This window comes from Bos grunniens, chromosome 20, assembly GCF_055505025.1.
Source record: "Bos grunniens cultivar Pamir isolate PY7600 chromosome 20, Bosgru_T2T1.0, whole genome shotgun sequence".
NCBI lineage: Eukaryota > Metazoa > Chordata > Mammalia > Artiodactyla > Bovidae > Bos > Bos grunniens.
The window spans coordinates 35,945,924-35,968,054 of record NC_141184.1 but is presented as its reverse complement, the minus strand read 5'-3'; the positions used below and the strand labels follow the sequence as shown (position 1 = coordinate 35,968,054).

At 39.8% G+C, this 22,131-nt stretch overlaps 1 protein-coding gene across 5 annotated transcripts in view; it reads left to right on the top strand.

Annotated features, from left to right (window-relative positions):
- The window catches only part of LIFR (LIF receptor subunit alpha), a 79,651-nt gene that overhangs the window by 20,789 nt on the left and 36,731 nt on the right, over positions 1-22,131 (top strand). For 4 of the 5 annotated variants that reach the window (XM_086361490.1, XM_086361491.1, XM_086361492.1 and 1 more), the window contains 5 exons: positions 2,975-3,135; positions 5,076-5,190; positions 7,617-7,753; positions 14,856-15,019; positions 21,190-21,364. In XM_086361490.1, the coding sequence (XP_086217616.1) occupies positions 2,994-3,135; positions 5,076-5,190; positions 7,617-7,753; positions 14,856-15,019; positions 21,190-21,364 (733 nt within the window). In that variant the 5' untranslated portion in view covers positions 2,975-2,993. The remainder of the gene's footprint in view (positions 1-2,974; positions 3,136-5,075; positions 5,191-7,616; positions 7,754-14,855; positions 15,020-21,189; positions 21,365-22,131) is intronic. The other variant, XM_086361493.1, reaches the window with a different exon arrangement.

Sequence of the window (22,131 nt, the reverse complement as noted above, 5' to 3'; positions counted from 1 at the left end):
CGTTAGTAGGCTCCAGTTTTTCAGATGTTCAATCACTGTGTTTTTTCCCCCCAATTTCCTGTTGCTCATATCTCTTCTCACATTTTTCTGTCTTGTTTATTCTGAAAGATCACTCAATGTTTTATCTTTCATTAGAAGTCTTTTAATATCAGCCAGTGTATATAATGTGTAAGAGCTATTTTTGTTTCTGATTATTCCTTTTTTATTGCATCCTCCTCTTGTTTTTATGACTGTGCCATGCCTACATAGAGAATACTAGTTAGAGGTGGTTTTCTGTTTGTTTTGTGTGTGTATGTGTGTTTAGTTTTCCTGTTTCTCATATTATCTGTATTTCCTCTGGGAGTAATTTTTATTTTCCTTTTGGCGATATTTTTTATCCTGAATTTCTCATTAATGATTTAGTCTTTGCTTATATGTTTTATGATCCTTAGTTGTCCATCCCAATATACAAATGAGGTAATATTAGGTCTGACAAGGAATTTTCAGCACACTTTGAGGACTTGTTGGCTGGCAAGTTTCATTCAGTAACAGTGGATGGGAACATCATTACTCAGAGGATGCATCAGGGTCAGTTGTGAAAGGCTTTCCTCTGACAGCCATGTCTTTGTTAGTGCTCTGTGTCCTCAACATTTCTTTGATGTTCTGCAGGGAGGACACTTCTGTTAGGAGTGGGGCATAGGAGCATGTCAAAGTTGACTTCTGTAACAGATCTTGGAATCCTTGAGCTCCGGCTCCATGAATCACTGCCTCCATCTTCATGCAGGCAGAGAGAACTTAAATGGTACCACTGTCCATCCAAGAGGGCTTCCCTGGTATTTCAGCTGGTAAAGAATCTACCTGTAATACAGGAGACCCCGGTTCAATTCCTGGGTTGGGAAGATTCCCTGGAGAAGTGATAGGCTACCCACTCCAGTATTCTTAGGCTTCCTAGGTAGCTCAGTTGGTAAAGAATCTCCCTTCAGTGTGGGAGACCTGGGTTCAATCCCTGGGTCGGGGAGTTCCCCTGGAGTAGGACATGGTAACCCACTTCAGTATTCTTGCTTGGAAAATCCCCATGGACAGGGGAGCCTGGCAGGCTACAGTCATGGGGTCATGAAGAGTCAGACACGACTGAGCAACTAAGCACAGCACATCCATCCAGGGACTTGAGGTGGCTCAGTGGTAGAGAATTTGCCTGCCAGTGCAGGAGACATGGGTTCGATCCCTGGGCTGGAAAGATCCCCTGGAGTAGAACATTGCACGCACTCCAGAGTTCTTGCCTGGAAAGTCCCATGGATGGAGGAGCCTGGCAGGCTGCAGTCCATGGGGTCACAAAGAATCACACATGACTGAGTGACTGAGCATGCAGTATCCATCCAGTGTTATTTTTCCACCAAATATAGTAGTCATTTTTGACTTCCCTCTTCACCTTACATAATATACAAAATACACTTATAGCACTTATATGTCGTTGGCACTATTCCAAGTGATTTGCATACATTTACAATTTAATCTTCACAACAGACTTAAAAGAAAGATACGGTTATCATCCCCACTTTACCGATGGGGAAACTGAAGCATAGAGTGGTTCAGGTTACACAGTAGGTACAGAAGCTGCGATTCAGAACCTGTCTGTTTTTAATGACCACCCTGCCCTGCCTATAATGGCTTGTAAGGTCCCCCATCTCTAGAACAGATCCTGAATCTGACGGCCTCTCACCACCTCCTTTTAGAACCCTGGTCCTCACCACTGATTATCATATTTGGACGTTGGTTCCCCAGCCTCTGTTCTCCCCTAGAGTCTGTGCTCCATGTAGAAGTGAGAGAAATCGTCCCAAAGTGCACATCGAATCATGGATCTCCCCTGATGAAAACACTCTAGTGGCTTATATCTCGACCCCATAAAAGCTCGTGTCCTTTAGATGACCTCAGGCTCTCTGTGGCCTGACCAGCCCATGTCCTCTCAGCCCCTCTTCCTGACCTTTGAACCTGGTGAGCTGTCCTCATCTTAGGGTCCTTGTATTTGCTCTTGCCTTCTTTCCCTGATCTTATCATGGCACGCTTCTGGTCAGTCACATCCCAGCCCAGAGAAGAGACCATCACTCACACACTTCCATGCACATCGACTTACTCTGGTTTTTAGAGCTTGTATCAGGGCCTTAAATTTCTTCCTTGTTTACTTGTGTATCTCCAGAACTAGCATCTAAGGTCCTCGATGGCAGGGACTTTGTCTGGCTCAGTTTCTGGTGTCTAGAGGGGGACCTGGTGCTGGCTGGGCTGACAGGCACCTCTGGGAGCTCTCGGGTTGGACAGCGCCTCCCTCTGAGGCAGCTCCTCCCTGCTGCTCACCAGGGCGTCACTGTTCGTCCTGTGCTTTCAGTTTTCAGCAGATAAGGGTTGAAATCTCGTTTACCAATGGTCCCTTCCCGGCTGGAGCTGTTGGAGCGGTCATTGCGTTTCAGTCATTTGTGTGTCACTGGCAGTGTTTTTGTCACATCTGCAGTCCCCCATATGTGACTAATGACCCTGCTGTTTTCCTTAAACTGTTTAAAAGTACGTGAAATAGAAACTTAACATCACAGTGTACATGGAAAAGAAAACCAGTACTCTCGTAAATAAATGACTGTAAAAGTTAATATATACTAATTAAAAATGCCATTTCATGTATCACTTAAAATTGTCAAGACCTCGGTTTTAGGCACTGCTTTTCTCTATTCTAGCAGTACTGAGGGTTGATAAATACGTGCTCTGTTGTAATCTTGAACTTGAAGCCTATCATTTGAAAATTGGCCCTGTAACAGCTCCCGGAGCAGCAGCTGTGTCCGACTGGCACGTCCCCCAAAGCCAGGCCAGCTGAGTCTAGTTGTCGCTCCATGGCTTTAATGCGCATCAGGTTTTGGTATTTGTCAGTATGCATTTTCAGTGTTGATGTGCACAGGATAAGGAGTGTCTTGAACCAGTTTGAACACCATTTGAAATTCTTCTCCTTATGCAGAACTGATTGCAGCGCACAGATGGTGGACATTTCTTTATGTGTGAAACGACCATCCTGGCTGGTGGACCGCAAAAGAATGAGGATGGCTTCAAATTCCCAGTGGCTCTTATTAACAGCTGTGCTTCTGTATTTAACAAATCAAGTAAACAGCCAGAAAAAAAGTAAGTGCATCAGAGTCAGAGAAGATGAACTGATTGCAGTGTTATTACTGTTTGGATTAGGAAGTGATCTTGAGTCTATATTGAACCCTTCAGGTTGTGGTTAAACTTCATTTCTTTGTCATGTTTTAAAACATACTTTTGATTTCTTTTAAAAAGGCCCATAAAGAGATAGATCTAAGTAGTCTTTCTTCTTTAAAAAAGTAAGGTATGACTTCCTGTTAGAATGAAATAAAATTCAGCCTTTTAAGATAAAGTTCTATTAGTTTTGACAAATGCATACAGTCATGTAACCACCTGCGCAATCAAGACTTAGGGCAGATCCATCATTCCAGAAAATGCCCCTGCTCCTCTGCTGCGAGCCCCTCCCTTCCCCACCTCCAGCCGACACTGGTCTATTTTCTGTCTGTAATTTTGCCTTTCAGAATGTCACATAAGTGAAATCCAAATATCCACTTTAAATTTTATATTATTCATTTTCATCTTATTTAAAAGCATTAAGAATGTTTGTAGGTGTTACCTAGCTTACTGTACAAAGAACATTTTCATCCTCTGCCTCTGAGCTTAGTTTTTATATTATTTTCATAATTAAACATACCTTTTTTCCCCCAAATTACTATTAAATACCATTGTTATATTACTAATGATTTATAATATGTTTCTGATGTTTTTGTTTTCTATCTTATAGCTTTATAATTTATTGCTATAGTGAATGTCATACCAATAATGTGTAAAAATTAAGGAAGAAGCCTTTTTAATAGATATTTATACGGAGACTCTGAGATAGAATACCTCTTTTCACACTCTGGTTGCTTTCCCTCCTTCTCTCTTCTCCCTTCCATTTTTCCTCCCTATTCCTTCTTTCTGGCCTCTCCTTTCTTTCTTTTCCATTGTCTTTTTAGAATGACAGTTCTTCAGTGTATGGTGTTTATGTACTCCATGAGCCAGTGTTGTGTCAGTCCGTACTATTAGGACTATAATCTTCTGAACTGCTTGTCACCTTTTAGTTGTTTGCTGCTAAGTCGTTTCAGTCGTGTCTGACTCTGTGCGACCCCAAAGATGGCAGCCCACCAGGCTCCCCCATCTCTGGGATCTGGAGTGGGTTGCCATTTCCTTCTCCAATGCATGAGAGTGGAAAGTGTTTAGGCCTACACAAAATATCTATTTTCCAAAGACTCATGTGAGTTTATTACCACGTATATGATATGCTTCATAAAACCTAAAGATTGGCTATGGGATTTCTGTATGGGTGACAGTCTGGTAACAAGCTGTGAAGCAGTAGTAATTAGGAGTACTCAGAAGCTATGTTTCGGACACGACTGAGCGACTTCACTTTCACTTTTCACTTTCATGCATTGGAGAAGGAAATGGCAACCCACTCTAGTGTTCTTGCCTGGAGAATCCCAGGGACAGGGGATCCTGGTGGGCTGCCATCTCTGGGATCACACAGAGTCGGACACAACTGAAGTGACTTAGCAGCAGCAGCAGAAGCTATGTTTGTGGTATAAGAGATACATAGTTTTTATTTTTACTTAGAGTCTTAGAGTTACTTGAAAAAATTTTTTTTTGTTTTTTTGCAAATGGGGTCACTGTAGATTAAAATTCTCCCAGGCCCTTTCTTGGTCCCTTCATCGAATCGGTACAGTCACTCCCTCTATTTATATGAGTTGCCTGGAAGTGGAATTTTTGAGAGAGGCCTAACCCCTGAGTGGTTGGCCCACTGTCATCAGTTTACTCACCAGCTTCTTTAAACCAAAGCTACAAAAAAGAAATAGAAAGCCAGTCACGTCCTGGGACTGCAGGCTCATCTCTGCGTAGAGAACCTGGGCCCTCTGCAGACGCGTAGCTTGTACTTACATCTGGGGATGGTTTGACTTGTTGACCTTTCCAGTGCAGTTAAATTAATATCATTGTGTGTGTGTGTGTTGTTTTTCCTTCTCCAGGTACTCCTCATGATTTGAAGTGTGTAACTAACAATTTAAAAGTGTGGGACTGTTCTTGGAGAGCACTTTTTGGAGCAGGTCGTGCTGCTTCTTATGAAGTTTGCATTGAAAAGCGGTAACGGAAATACTTTGGTTAATTTACAGTTATAACCTAAAGGTTCCTTGTCTTTAATCTTAGAATATAAAGATTTTATTCTGAAAGTTTTTAAAAGAAATTTTAAATCCTAGCTCTCTATTTCCTAAAAAGGTGACTCTTAACTTCAGTCAGGGTGGAAACAAATCCTTCTCTTGGCCATGACTTTGATTCTTTTGTCGTGGGAATTTTGAGTATGGGACACACTTCTCATGGGCTGTGGGTTCTGATAAGCTGTGGGGAAGTTTTACTGATCTGTCCTAAACCAATGCCTGCCTGTATCAGTGAGGTTCAAGTTTAGATTCCAATAGAAAACGTCAGTAGTAGCAGTTTAGTAGACAGGCATTTACTTTCACGTAAAAGGTCCGGAGTGAGCAGTTCAGGGCTGACGTGGCCACGAGAGACCCCATTTCCTGTTTCCCGTGGTACTCTGCCATCTTGAGTGTGTAATCTCCTGGTTCAAGATGATGCTCCGGCGTGGCTGTCATGTGTGCATTCCAGGAAGCAGGAAGGACAGGAAGGATGATTTTCTTCAGAGACTCCTTGAAGAGATATCTGCCTCCATCTCATTGGCAGAACTTCACCAGTGGCCAAACCTATTTGCGTGAGAGGCTGGGTGATGTGTTCTCAGAGCTGATGGCAAGCGCCTGAGTGAACCTGGGGTAATGTCACTCAGGGGAGGTGGGTGCTAGGAGGCAAGTGGCAGGTTCTGTCACGCCACTGTACCCCCTCAGGTGATCTTGCAGTAGCTGCAAGTCCCGGGGCCTGCAGTGGAAGCCCTCAGGGTGTCTGCAGGCCGGAACACTCTGCGTGCTCCTCCCTGACCCCAGCAGGCCTCAGAGCTGTTTAGCAAGGCCAGAGAAGTTCAGTGCAGCGCTCCCGGCACCAGTGTGCTGATGAGTGGTCCTCCTGGAAATGACATAAATGTGGATATAAGTACACTCGGGTTTTTCCCCAGTGCATGTAGATTTATCGAGCATTAGTCTAAGTGTTGTGCTCGTTTATCAGCCAAGTTGAGCTTGGTTTTATTGCAGAGACAACCCTCAGGTTTTATATCGTTGCTTTCTGCAGTGAAAACAAAGGATTACTCTTGCTTGTGTCTTGTGTCTATCATGGGGTCATCTGGCATCTCTGCCCCTCGTCCTGCTCTCAGGGACCCAGGCCAGGGGACCCTTATCTTTTAATGCACTGGGACGAGGCAGAAGGGGAGTACGGCCTTTCAGAGCTTCCTTCCTGACATGAGAGATGTGACTTCCACTCAGTTTCTCCATGAACAGTGTCACATGGCCGTGCCTTGCTTCAGAGGAGCAGGGAAGGGCCATCCTCCTTTGAACCCAGAAGGGGAGAATCCGAAAAATCTGTTAAATCACACTAATAACCACTGCAGGCCCCACAGAGAGGAAGTTATCCTGGCCCCAGGAGTTCACAAGAAGCAGATCATAACGATGCTGTGGATTAAGTGCTGATGGAAATTGTCTGTGACGGTCTGAGGGAGCACTGACTAAGGAGTATGAGGTCCAGAGAGGCTGTCAGAAGCATGGTTGTGGAGTAGGAATACTCAATTTGCTCAGCAGAAATAGGACAAAAAGCCATTCCAGCCGGGGAGGATATTGGGTACAATGGTATTAATGTGTGAAACGCCTGATTTATAGAATTCAGGTGGTCTTGTGTTGCTGGCACATAAAGAAACCTCACAGGTGAGGTTGAGAGGAGGCGAGCCGACCCTTTCAAGTCCTCAGTCCTAAGTGAGTAATGTGAGGAAGCCTGTGTGGAACAGGGCGGGGATGCAGGAGGCACCCAAAGTCCTTTTGCTTGAATTAAAGTTTTTATGGAAAGTTAAAAATGTATGTGAATAACAGAGCGTATAAACATGCCCTGTGAAGATACAAAAGCCCATGGAACCACAGAGGAAAAACTGACTTTTGTCTGAGAGGTAATGGGTGGGAACTAGAAGCTCTTTGAAAGCAGAGCTGATGAGAACGTTTGTATGACTGAACCATGGGCCAAGACAGAGGAGCAGACAGGCTGAGTTGAAGTCCCAGTGATGGGAACCCTGTGATGATGGGGTCCACAAGTTGGGGGCAGGTGTGTGAGGTGGGGGACAAGCCTGCCCAGAGAGAGTTGGGGTGGGGCTTGAAGGGCATGCTGAAATCCTGAGTTTCTGGAGAGAATCATCTCTGCTTACTCTGTTTACTTTCTGATCCAATCTGGTTAGTTTTACTACCACTACATTGATGGACTTACCACTTTCCTCTCTTTTTTCAGTCTTGAAACGCAATATGACCTGTCATATTTTTGTATACAAAAGAACATAAAGTATTTTTCAGTGCATCTTTTGTCAATCAAGTTTTTATGAAAATTGCACTCAATTTTATCTGCTAATTGAATTTTGATTTCTTATATTTCAGGTCCCGTACTTGTTATCTATTGGAGAAAAATACTACAATCCCACCTCTTTTACCTGGTCATTATGAAATAACAGTACACCCATTATATGAGTTTGGAAGTTCCAAAAGTAAATTCATACTAAATGAAAAAAACATTTGTAAGTATTTGAAAAGAAAATTGATTTGAAAATATCTCAGAATGGTGCCTTTGTTAATATTGTAATGCTTTATAGTTGACAGAAATGTACCATTCTTTGATATCTGTTGTTATACTAATACTCCCATGTACCCAGTGATCACACTTCCAACTGTGGCGCACAGGCAAGAGCACAATGAAAGCAGACTCTTCCTCTGGTCAAGCAAATAGATGTTGCAGAGGCTAAGGTGCTTCCTGCAGTTGGAAACTTTTCGCCTCCCTGTCTACTTTGTTGATTCCTGCACGCCCTTCAGAATTGTTTAGCCGTCTCAAGGAACTAGTCTTTGACCATCCCTGCCCAGAGGAGACCCCATTCCTTTTGGCAGTCTGTATTTCTCTTTTGTGGCATTTCTCACAATTGCATAAATAATTTATTATGTAAGTAGGTGCTACCTGTGTGTTTCCCTTACAAGAAAATAGGCTCCCCAAGGGCAGAGACTCTGTCTCCTGCCGCTAGTGTCTAGTCCAGTGCCTTGCACTTCGCCAGTATCTTTTACAGATGTGTTGACCGAATACCTAGGATATAATGCTTCGAGCTGGAAGTGTGAATAAACCCAGGCTGATGGAAATGGAAATTTTTCTGTGTAGTGAGATCTTAAAAACCCTAGTTGTCTTGACTCTTTTAATGATTGGCTAAACACGTGTATTGCCTTCTGACAACTATTATGGGATGGTGTTATAATGATATGATAGTGAGTCTTACAAGGATGACTTATGCTGAAGCAAGGGAAAGAAAATATAAGTGATCTTTCCAGTTTTACAGACAGAATGCATGTTTGGAATGGTCTGTGTCTGAGATGGCACAGATTTTGAAAGGATAATAACAAGCATGCTGTCCAGGAATTTAGAACCTGTCTCATTTCCTCTCATTTTCTGGCTGGTGTGGGGAAAATGCTGTTTAAGGCTGTCTTCAAGATAAAGGAGAGAAGAGCCATGTGTGTTATTTTCTTTCTGTAGTTGTACGTGAGATCCATGTGAGATTATTTTGTATAGATCAGCCACGATGCCAGTACCTGCAGAGAAATATTGTTAATACTTGTATTTTGTTAAATAGTGTTAATTACATGTATTTTCTGTGTGTGTGTATATATATATATAAACAGTGAAGTTTATATTACTTTATAATAGGCTTACCAGACTATATTGAGTTTCAAGTCATTATGTAAATCTCCATTTTTATAGGTTGCATAGTATTCCATTGAATGGAGGTACCATAATTACTTTGTCATTGATTTATTTTTTTTAGCAAATTGTATTTTATTTTTAGCAAGTTAAATTTTATTTTTTAGCTTATTATACTACTTATTATAATCAAATGTGTGTGTATGTGTGTTTGTCACTTGCGTCTGACTCTGCAACCCCATGGACTGAAGACCACCAGGATCCTCTGTCCATGGAATTCTCTAGGCAAAAATACTGGAATGGGTAGACATTCCCTTCTCCAGGGAATCTTCCTGACCCAGAGATTGAACCCAGATCCCCTGCATTGCTGGCAGATTCTTTACCATCTGAGCCATTAGGGAAGCCTCATTTTCTCATTTTAAGTAGAGGGCTTGTAAAGCTGAACTAGATTGATGTGTTTTTTTTTTTTCCATTTATACATACACATGTATCTGTGCCTTTCAGATTCTTTTCCCTTGTAGGTTGTTACATAATACTGAGCAGAGTTCCCTGTTCTATACAGTTGCTATTATTGTTCAGTCACTTAAGTCCTATCCAACTCTTCATGACCCCATAGACTCCAGAACACCAGGCTTCCTTGTCCTTCACTATCTCCCAGAGTTTGCTCAAACTCAGGTCTGTTGAGTTGGTGATGCCATCCAGCCATCTCATCCTCTGCCACCCCTTCTCCTCTTGCATCCTCAATCTTTCCTAGCATCAGGGTCTTTTCCAGTGAGTCAGCTCTTCCCATCAGGTGGCCAAAGTATTGGAGTTTCAACTTCAGCCTCAGTCCTTCGAATGAATGAATATTCAGGGTTGATTTCCTTTAGGATTGACTGGTTTGATCTCCTTGCTGTGCAAGGGGACTCTGAAGAGTCTTCTCCATCACCACAGTTCGAAAGCATCAATTCTTTGGCACTCAGTCTTCTTTATAGTCCAACTGTCACATTCATACATGGCTACTGGAAAAACCATAGCTTTGATTATATGGACAGTAGGTCCTTATTAGTTATCCATTTGAAATATAGTACTCTGTGCATACCAGTTCCAGACCAGGTGGGAAGGGTAGCAGGAAGGGATAGTTAGGGAGTTTGGGATTGTCAGTGATTATTATCATTGAGATTTTTACTTCTAGTTTTTCAATATTATATCCAATGCTTTAATGAACATTTTTTGCACATCTACGTTGCTGAATTTGTGTGATGATTTTCTTAAGCTAAATTCATAGAATTGGAAATGCTGTGTTGGAAACATTCCCTTTTTATGACTCTTGACGTCCATTACCACTTGTTCCTCCAAAATTTTGAATCTTTTTGCATGCTCGCAGACATCATATTAGAGCACGCCTGCTTGGCTGCATCCTGGCCAGGACTACGCATATTGTCCTCCTCTCTTAATTTGGCCACTGCAATCTGATGGCCCCCCAAATTACAGCATTGTTGTTTTTATATTTCTGTGTTTACTTTTTAAAAATTATCTGTCATTTTTATTCTTTTTCTGAGCTATTTGTGTCCTTTGTAAATTTTCTCTCATGTTGAAATTTCATATTTCCTTCTCAGTTCACAAGCACTCTCTGTATAATATGATTATCAATTATGTCCTATTTGTTATAAATCTTTTCCCATAAATATTTTCCTAAATTTAAACTTTGTGGTGTTTTTCACACCACAAGTTTTCATTTTTATATAATAGAATCTCATGATATTTGGGGGATTTTGGTTTTGTTATCATGCTTAAATCTTTTATCCATCTGGAATTATTTTGTAGTGAGGTATGAGGAATCTAACTTAATTTTATTCCAGATTTTAAAAAATTTCCCCAGGACTCCGTCAAAGAGCCAGTTTGTGTTGTCTGCTTTTTTAGTAGGGAGTAAGAACATTCCATCTGGAAAACTACTTGAAGATAACAGTGTTAGAAAGGCAAATCAGGACGGACTCTAGGTAACATTTGATTAATAGACCGAATCTTACAAAGAGTTATTAAGAGATTAAAAATCTTGCAAAGACTTATTTTTGTGCTTGTCATTGTCAGTTAGAAGTTTATTGTGCATGCTAAGTCGTTTCAGTCATGTCTGACTCTTTGTACCCTGCAGTCTGCCAGCTCCACTGTCCCTGGGATTTCCCAGGCAAGAATACTGGAATGGGTTGCCATTTCCTCCTCCAGGGGACCTTCCTGACCCAGGGAACAAACCTACATTTCCTACATTGGCAAGCGTGTTCTTTACCATTGAGCCAGATAACATTTTTAAATAATGGTTCTGATCATGATTAGAATATTAGATAAACAGTATCCCAGTGCTAAGTTATTACTACCACTACCCAAGAAAACAAACATCAAATTACATGAATATAAGAGAGGGAGGCAGGTCCATCAGTAAACTTTTGAACATTTATCATGTGCAAGAGATGCTGTGAAATGGTATGGAGCTGTACATCAGAAGATTTGGGTACTTTGGCAATTTGCTGCTAAGTAAAACTATGAGAAATTAAGTTTTTTCCAGATCTTAAGATCCTTTCAAAACTATACATACAGAGCAAAGAAGAGATTTAAAGTATATACATATATCTAATAAACTTCTGGGCTTCCCAAGTGGCACCAGTAGTAAAAAGCCTGCCTGCCAATGCAGGAGACAGAAGAGATGCGTGTTCGATCCCTGGGTCAGGAAGATCCCCTGGAGGAGGGCATGGCAACCCACTCCAATATACTTGCCTGGAGAATCCGCATGGACAGGGAACCTGGCGGTCTACAGTCCATAGGGTCACAAAGAGTTGGACACAATTGAAGTGACTTAGCACGTACAATAAACTTCTAATTGACAAGGACAAGGACAAAAATAAGTCTTTGTAAGATTTTTAATCTCTTAAGTTTCTTAAAATTTGGATCTGAGGCAGAATTTGTCTGAGGCAGAATAAATACTGTGGATCCTTTTAGAAAGACCTGGGAAAGCTCCCATCTTCTGATGTCCTAAGGAGGAAGGGACATGGAGATTATGGGCAAAGATATACCAGCTTCACAAATAAGACTGATAATATTTTTTTCTAGCTGAAAAGTTTCTAGAAAGCAAGTTAACATTGTCCTCAAGTGCATTTTAGCTGGAGAGAAAGGCAGATGACAGTTCATGGGCGTTTAGGGGAGCTTCCCAGGTACATGAAAGCAGTTTACTATGAAATTGTGAAAAGAAGTATGTTTAATCTTTTCACTTGTAATTATGACTGCTTCTGTTTTTAGCTTGAAATATTAGCTATGACTTGGGTTTTGAAGAATAGACTACTGTTGTTTTCGATAAAATGTTAATTATGTGTACTTTTCAGAGAGGGAAGCATTTTAATAGATGAGTGTTGCCTTAATAAAATACTCTGATGTTGCATAATTTTAAGTTACTATATTGTGACTTCTTGAAACATTTGAAGGATCCAAGTTCTTGGCAGCCTCTGCTCTCTGTGGTTGCCCTGCCACCTTGAACTTACCCCTTCTGGCTCTGAATCAGTTTGTTGCTCCTCATTTGCTCCTTCTTTTTTTAAAAGCAGTTTCCCACTTAAACTTCTATAAAGAATCTTCCATTGTCCTTAGGTAGCTATATAATGGTTGTAGTTCAGTTACTAAGTCATGTCCAACTCTCTTCGATCCCATGGACTGCAGCACGCCAGGCTTCCCTGTCCTTTACTATCTGAGGGTTCACTCAGATTCATGTCCATTGAGTTGGTGATGCCACCCAACCATCTCATCCTCTGTTGCCCCTTTCTCTTCTTGCCCTCAATCTTTTGCAGCATCAGAGTCTTTTGCAGTGAGTCGGCTCTTCACATGAGGTGGCCAAAGTGTTGTAACTTCAGCCTCAGCATTGGTGCTTCCAGTGAATATTCAGGGTTGATTTCCTTTAGGATCAACTGGTTTGATCTCCTTGCAGTCCAAGGGACTCTTCAAGAGTCTTCTCCAGCACCACGGTTTGAAAGCGTCAGTTCTTTTGCACTTGCCTTTCTAATGGTCCAGCTCTCATCTGTACATGACTACTGGAAAAACCATAGCTTTGACTATACAGACCTTTGTCAGCAAAGTGATGTCTCTGTTTTTTAATATATATGCTGTCTAGCTTTGTCATAGCTTTTCTTCCAACAAGCAAGTATCTTTTAATTTCATGGCCACAGTCACTGTCTGCAGTGATTTTGAACTTACCTTCACCTTAACTGTCATTTGAGGAGAGAACAGGCAAGAAAGAGCCCTACCTACTAGAAAGCCTGAATTTTATAGAACGGGCTCATACTGTGCGTGTTTTCCACTGACTGACCCCCTAAGTTTTCCCATACCGTACTCATCCCTTACAAAAACTTGAAGATTTTTAAGAATTCCTTAACTCTTTCTGCCTTTTTTTTTTCTTTTTTAGTTTACCAGTTTTCTCTCTGTGAGAGGCCCTATCCTTGAGCATGGTTTTTCTCTTTACCTTTTGTAATGCAGCTACAGAGCCATTTGCCCTGCCAGCATTGTTTCTTAAGAATTGATGGCACCCTCACCACCATCAGTGGTCTTTTCTCAAACCTTCTGAACTCTGTTTTCCTGGGCCCGGATGACAGCCCATTTCTTTTGATCTTAGTGATCCCAGATTTTCTCTGCCTTTTGCTGCTTCCACATCTTTTGCTCTCAGGATTCTTGCTGGGTTCTCTGGTTTCTTGAAAGTGTGACTGTGGGTCACTAGCTCTCAAGCTTTGGCTGTTTTGTATCTGTGTATTAGGTTCATTTCTTTAGCTGCACTCGGTGAGTTCCTCTTGAGTCTGTGTGCATGCTCTCACTGGTCCCTATTCTTAGTGTCTGCTCCCTGCTTCAATGATGGTCTGTTCTTCCTTGATGCTTAGCCATGGCCTGGTTCCCACCTCTCTTCACAATGGTCCCTGGTTCCTTTTGTGTTTCTGGGCTGGTGACTTGAAGAAATCTTAGATGTTTCCATGTTTTATTAATACTAATCCTTCATTTCTTTGAAATGTCCATTAGATTTTTCCTTTCTTTTCCATATATGGCATCCTGAGCCGTATCCTTTTTACCATAGCCTGGCTGTCTCCTGCTGTCTCTCTTTCTCAGTTCCCTACAGGCCTTTTGCCCACCACTGCAAACTAACCTTTCTGAAAGACTTCCCACATCCTGCCAAGTGCTTCTTCGATCTGCATGGAATCCCATTGGCTTCCTCATCTCATTACCACCATATTGCTGCTATTTACTGCTGCCTATGCCAGTTGTGGGCTTCTCTGGTGTCTCAGTGGTAAAGAATCTGCCTACCAATGCAAGAGACTTGGGTTCGATCCCTGGATTGGGAAGATCGCCTGGAGAAGGAAACGGGAACCCACTCCTGTGTTCTTGCCTGGGAAATGCCATGGACAGAGGAGCCTGGTGGGCTGTGGGGTTGCTAACAGACACAACTGAGTGACACCAGCGTTCAATGCCAGTTGTAGTTGACTGCGTCCGGAAGTGGGTGACTTTCCCTAGTGTGGAGACTGTGACATTGAAGACGAGTGGGGAGGGAGCCGAGGACGCAGAGGGAAAGCTTTGCCAAGGCCAGCTTTACATAATCCACACACTGGAAGCTCTGTCACTTCCCTCTGATGTTGCCTGTTTGGAGATCCCAGACCCAGTGACACCAGAGTGTTGTGGGAACCCAGTCACTGTTTGTGTTATGGATTTGAAACAGCTGGCTGGTAAATAATTTCCTCAGATTTGGCTGATGAATCACTGGGAGCTGCTTGTACAAATAAATACATATATTTATTCTCTTTTCAGTACTAGGTATAAGAATTTGCTTTACTCCTTAATTATTTTTAGATCAAGAAGGAATAGAGCTTAAAATTAGTTGATTAATGGAATTACAATATGACGACCATTACTTCTTTTACTAAATTTTATCTTTTGTCTCCTTTTTTAAGCCTTAATTCCAGAAACTCCAGAGATCTTGAATTTGTCTGCTGATTTCTCAACTTCTACGTTACACCTAAAGTGGAATGACAAAGGTTCTGTTTTTCCACATTACTCAAATGTCATCTGGGAAATTAAAGTTCTACATAAAAAGAATATGGAAATTGTAAAATTAGTAAGTTTAAACAAAAATAGATTTTCTCCTATGACACTAAAGAAACTGAATAATTTTTTTAAATTTTAAAGTGAACCTTTTGATTATTAAAGAAGTAGATCAGATATCCCTTTGGAATTCATTAAAAACTGTATGCTATGACTATAAAAAATCACTAAATTAATGAAATAATGTAACAATTATAGAAAGTTTAGGAAATTAAGGGACGTGTAATCCATGATTCTGCCACTTGAATATAATAAACAATATATTTGTGTATTCCTGTCTAGCCTTTTTATATGCATGTTTTTGCATAAATGGAATAAAAATATACATATAATTTCATTTACTTATTATAAATATCTAACATTATAAATATAAACATAAATGTTTTGAAACATATTTAGGCATAGTAATTGTTGAGAAATTTTGCATAAATCTGTAAGTTTGAATTTATCTCAATCCAAAATAACATTCTTATATTAGTAGTACTGCTTTTTTTTTATACTGTTTATTAATAGTTACTTTATGGTCTGTCTGCAGTTTGTTCTTTGTCTGAGGAATAATGAGACATAGTAGTAGTAAGACGGGTTGACAGCTAGTATGTGGGAATTCCCTCTTTATTCTTTTACTCTTTAATGCACTTGACTTATGCCTAGTTATAGACTTAAGAATTAGAAGAACATGATTTTACAATTTTTTTGCCAAAGTTTATAGGTAAGATAGTACAGATAATAAATAGGGTTATTCTGTATTTCATAGTTACAATCTTATTTTTCCTTATAGACACCCTATATATTACAACCTTGAAGCAACAGCAGCCATAACTGTGGTTATCATGTATTCAGTGCTTCTGGTGTTACTGACATTGATGTGAAAGCTCTCTATATGTTAATAATTTGCATCTTCACAACAGGCCTCTAGGGGAGGCACTGTTAGTATCATCCCCATGTTACAGATTCAGATATAGAGTCCCAGGAAGATATTAAGTGAAGGAGCCAGGACTCAGACCCCAGCTGACAGTTGATTGCAGAGTCTGTGCTCTCCCTTAACCAGTAAAGTTTATATTACATAATCAGCATTGTTATCTTCATCTACGATGCCCTCCCTCTCCTTTTCACCTGTGTAAACTGAATACCTATTTCATGAGCCAGGTCAAATCCTTATTTTGAAGCCCATTCTAATTACCTCAATCTAAAATGCTCTCTCTTTTCTTCAATTATAATGTCAGTCTGATTTGCAGCCTTTGATATCATCTAGCATTGTTGTCTTAGAACTATGACTTCTTGAAAATTCTATTGTGTAGCTTTTTATTATGGTCTAACATTTGTATTTTGGGTTACTAATTACCAGCTTAGGATGACTTCTCAAAATCTTTTTCTTATTTGTAAAGTAGTGCTAATATTTGCTGCAGTAAATGATGTGATATTTATAAAGCTACTTAACAGCTCTTCATTGTCATTACTTCCTTTGGGGAATAGGTATTTTTTCCCCTGACTTAGGGATGCTAGAATAAGAGGGATACTGTTTGATATGTAAGTGAAATCAGGCAGAAATGAATGGAGATATTATTCTAGGTTGTGTACCTCACTGCCACAAGATGCATAACAAGATAGCAATGTCAAAATAGTAATTCCCTACTTTGGGGAATATGATCTTTGAAGAAGAATCGCAAGAAGCAAGAAAAATAGTAATAGAACAAATTAATTTTAAAACGTTATTCCTTTGCATAGTAAAATGTGACATTTTTATTTGTTATTATATTGTTAGGATTAGTATTTAAGACAGAATTGCTTGTAATCAGTCATCCTATGACAGATTATAATGCTATTATTTTGTAATAGTTTAAAGATCACTAAAGATCATAAAACACTACTAATATAAATGTTTCATTTATAAGTTTCTTTTATAGTGTTTCACTTACAACTTGAAGATTTCTGCCCACAGCCTCACAAACAGCTGTGGAAGCTGTGCTCTGCACAGACCAGAATGTGCATGACACCTGGGAGTTATGCAGGCCCCTTTCCTCCTCTTGTTTTTCCCGCCTATAAACAATGCATTTAAGTTCTTTTAGCTGATTATTTATTGTCTCCACTTTTTCCAGTTAACACACTTATGTTACTCTTCCTTTTTTTTTTTTTAAGTTTTCAGTTCAGTTCATTCAGTCGCTCAGTCATGTCCAACTCTTTGTGACCCCATGAATCGCAGCACACCAGGCCTCCCTGTCCATCACCAACTCCCAGAGTTCACTTAGACTCACGTTCATCGAGTCGGTGATGCCATCCAGCCATCTCAGCCTGTGTCGTCCCCTTCTCCTCCTGCCCCCAATCCCTCCCAGCATCAGAGTCTTTTCCAATGAGTCAACTCTTCGCATGAGGTGGCCAAAGTACTGGAGTTTCAGCTTTAGCATCATTCCTTCCAAAGAACACCCAGGACTGATCTCCTTTAGAATGGACTGGTTGGATCTCCTTGCAGTCCAAGGGACTCTCAAGAGTCTTCTCCAACACTACAGTTCAAAAGCATCAATTCTTCGGCACTCAGCTTTCTTCACAGTCCAATTCTCACATCCATACATGACTACTGGAAAAACCATAGCCTTGACTAGATGGACCTTTGTTGGCAAAGGAATGTCTCTGCTTTTTAATATGCTATCTAGGTTGGTCATAACTTTCCTTCCAAGGAATAAGCGTCTTTTAATTTCATGGCTGCATTCACCATCTGCAGTGATTTTGGAGCCCCCCAAAATAAAGTCTGACACTGTTTCCACTGTTTCCCCATCTATTTCCCATGAAGTGATGGGACCAGATGTCATGACCTTAGTTTTCTGAATGTTGAGCTTTAAGCCAACTTTTTCACTCTCCTCTTTCACTTTCATCAAGAGGCTCTTTAGTTCCTCTTCACTTTCTGCCATAAGGGTGGTGTCATCTGCATATCTGAGGTTATTGATATTTCTCCCGGCAATCTTGATTCCAGCTTGTGCTTCTTCCAGCCCAGAATTTCTCATTTTAAGTTTTAAGCACTGTTTTATTAACTTCCCACAATGAAAGATAAGAATTTAATCACTTCTCACTTCCCAGCCACAGACACACTCTCCCATGCACATGTACTTATACATGTGCTCATGCTCTTTCCACTTCCTGTTTTTCCAATATGATTCTGTTATAATTTTTGGTAGGCCAGTAATCATTATTTGTGTTATGATTATATAAACACTATTCATAACTGAACCAAGTACTGTATACTGTTCTTACTTTTCCTTTTTGGGAGAGGGTACATCTTTTCATATTGTCTTATGCTTTTAGTTTTACTTGTCTGCTTCATCAATTCTAAATTCTTTCTGGGTTGTATAAATCTGTCGAAATGTTCAAGCACATTAATATTTTATCGGTTTTGCCTTTGTGAATAAATCTCTCTGATGGCCTTCTGAGACTTACTTCCCAACCTTTGTCTTTTAAGAGTTCACATGGATGCTGCCAATATTTGTAAAGCACAGAGTGTGATAACTAGCTAAGTATTCTCATGGCCAGAGGTTTCTCAGAAGCTCCAGAAGCCTCCACTTGTAGTAGCCAACCCTTGGTTTGAAGAGATTAATACCTGAGCGTGCCTGTAACCTACTCAGGACAAACCTCTATGTGTTTCAACACATTTGTTAGAAAGCTATGGTTCATCCTCATCCCGAGGATTCCTTTTTTATTTTTCTTATGATGGACTCTCTTTTTCCTGAATTCCTTGTCTTCATCTTTCTCATTTTGGTAGAAGCTTAAATTTATTTGCTGTTTATTGTTGATACCCTGCTAACTGCAGGTAGCTTGCAAGTATATTTTATTCAAAAAATTTTAATTAGTTTTCAACAAAATTAAAAGACTGTCAATTCCAAATGTTGAAAAGATCCAGAACAATCAAAGTTTTCATACCCTTCTGGTAGGAATGTAAAATGCTACTTGGTAAAAACATTGAGACTCGACATTTCTGACAATGTCTTTATTCTACGTTCACTCATGATTGCTAGTTTAGCAGGGTATGGAATTCTAGGTTGGGAAATTTTCTCAAGATTTTGAAGCCATTGTTCTACTATTTGTTTCTTATTATGGATTTATCTTCATCTGTTGCAGTGGACATTCATTAGGCCCCTTTCAGTCTGAAAACACATGCCTGTCAGCTTGGGATATTTTCATATTTTATGTCTTTAATTTCCTCTGTTTTCTCTTTTTTTCCTTAGAATTTCTGTTCTTTAGAGACTGGACCTTTCTAACCTTTTCTCTAATTCTCTTAGTATTCTTACATCAGTATTAAGACTTCTTAGCATCCTTAGCATCAGTATCTTATTTTCTGAGCAATTTTTCCTAAACTTTATCTTGTGCTTTTGAAGTTTTTATTAATGCACTTTTTAATATACAAGAGATCCCATTTTTATTTTTAGTCATTAAAAAAATTTTTTTTATCATGTTCTTTCATAGATGCAGTATCTTTTCTTTGAGGATATCAGATTTCAATTTTTTATTTTTCTTTTCTATGCAGTCTGTTTTTTCAAGCTACTTTTTTCTTTATTTTGAACTTTGACTTTCATATTATAACTTTTTCTCACTTTCTGGTCGTTCTGATTGCTGCTCTTATTTAAATGAGAGTCTTAAAAAATAAAGCAAGTCTAACTGGAACTTCTTTTTGCCTGGGTGGGACTTGTTGACTAGTGCTTCATTATACTTGTTTAGGATGGACTGTCAGGCTGTAAAAATCTTAATATTATTTTAGGTTTTTATCTTGACCTGTTCATATACTCCTTAGAAAAGTTTGTTTAGACTCTTAACCTAGTGAATATGTACTTGGCTGTCAGAATCCTGGGTGCTGAGTAGGGGAGGAAGGGAGGAGTGCCCCAGCCTTTAGAATGCATAGTGAGCAGTCTCCCTGTTTTTAGTATGGTATTCCCCATTGTTAGTTCTTCCTAGGGTTATTAAATTCAGAGGAATTTTATTTCACTTTTACAAAGGGTTAATCTCCATTCTTTAGCCACGGTTAAGAATAGTCCTTTGGTAGAACAAAATGTGGAAGGGGATTTGAGTGCCAAATATATCTTCAAATAACTTTTAGTCAGGCTACCAGTTTGGCACCTTACCTGCACTGTGCATTTCCAGGATAACCTAGTACAACCAGTTCCTGAGCCCTGTGACCTTTTTATGATTGAAATCATGTTGTTTCTGACTTTCTCACTGGAAGCTTAAGATTTGCTCTTCTCAAGTCTTCTGAGTCAGTTACCTTTGCCCATCTGTTTTCCAGTGTCCAAAGTCTTACTGGTGGTGTTTTTTCAATTTTTTTGCCCATGTGCATCTGTGCCTTTTTTTTTTTTAATCTTATACTGTTGTTAGAGGAATTTCATGAAATAAAGAGAAGGAAATACATTTATTTAATCTGTTATTTTAAACCAGAAGTCCCAAGGTCACTTTTAGTATATCTTCATGTATTTGATTAAAATCTTCCCCATTTTCCACAACTGAAATTAAAATTTTTATATTATTATAAATTGCATATTTAAAAGTAAAATTTGAAATGTATGGTACTTTTATAAAAAATATATCTAAAGTAATAGTTTATTTTGTAGAAATGCTCTTCTCTTTCTGATTTTAACTCTTGGAGATAAAAATCTATTAACAATTTTTTTCTATGAGAAATGGAGACCATTTTAGGCATTGGTGTATTTTCTCATGAAGTGTATTGCTGCTGCTGCTACTGCTGCTGCTGCTAAGTCGCTTCAGTCGTGTCCGACTCTGTTCGACCCCATAGACGGCAGCCCACCAGACTCCCCCGTCTCTGGGATTCTCCAGGCAGGAACACTGGAGTGGGTTGCCATTTCCTTCTCCAATGCATGAAAGTGAAAAGTGAAAGTGAAGTCCCTCGGTCATGTCTGACTCCTAGCGACCCCATGGACTGCAGCCTACCAGGTTCCTCTGTCCATGGGATTTTCCAGGCAAGAGTACTGGAGTGGGTGTTTTATAATATTAACATCAGTATAAAAAGAAGTAGGCCCTAAAGTTGAAGAAGTAAACGTAAGTGAATACTGTTACTCCAACTCTCCTTAATATGTTATAGAAAAAGTTTTACTTACTTTGCTGGTAATTGTATACAGTCTGTTTTTTAACCCTAAGGAAAGCAGAACATACTATTTGAAAATAGAGTTTTTGTTTGTGTTTACTTTGTAGGTGACCTACAGCACAACTCTGAATGGCAGAGATACAATTCATCATTGGAACTGGACTTCAGACATGCCCTTGGAGTGTGCCATTCACTATGTGGGGATTAGATGCTACATTGACGATCCTCAGTTCTCTGGTCACAAAGAATGGAGTGACTGGAGCCTACTGAAGAACATCTCCTGTAAGTGCATATTTAAAAATTTTTGTTTCAGATGAATTAGATTAGTCTTGCTTAAGGGTAGGGCTGAGTTTAAGCTTTTAGTTCTCAACCCCATTTGGATGCATGAGGGTCACCTAGGGATCTTCCAAGTCTTCTATCCCAGAACATTTTGATTCAAAACTCTGAGGCTTCAGAAATCTGTTTTTTTAAAAGAACATTCTGAGGGATTGGATAAATGTCCAGGTTTAAAAATCAGTTTGAATCAGCATTAAAGAACATTTAAGATTTTTATGTAATGATATCAAGTCCATATTTTTAAAAATTAGCTCCCAATTTCTTACCCATAGAGCAGACCCCTGTGAGCTGCAGAGTTATTGCAGAGAACATGGGAATCTGCAAGTTTACCCCAAATCATCTGTACATTGACCAAAACTCATATGCAGGTATAATGTTGGCAGTGTGAGAAAGGGCCTGGAATACTGTTGACAGTAAAATGAAGTCCTTAAAAAGGCTGGTGATCATTGTGGATTATTCACTCTAGTGACAATATGCAGAAATGGCCAGAGGAAGGAGGGACTAGGAGCAAGCAGATTAATAAGAATCTTGTAGTTCAGTGAAAGACAAGTATAAAGTAGGACAGCTGGGTTTAGAAATAAAAAGGGGGAGAAGTATGAAAACACTGAAAAGACAGAATTAGTGACTGTGTATTTGGTAGGGGAGAAATAGAGTCAAAAAAGGCTGTTGGTTTGGGCATCTTGGTATCTTGTGATTCTGCCCAATGAGACAGA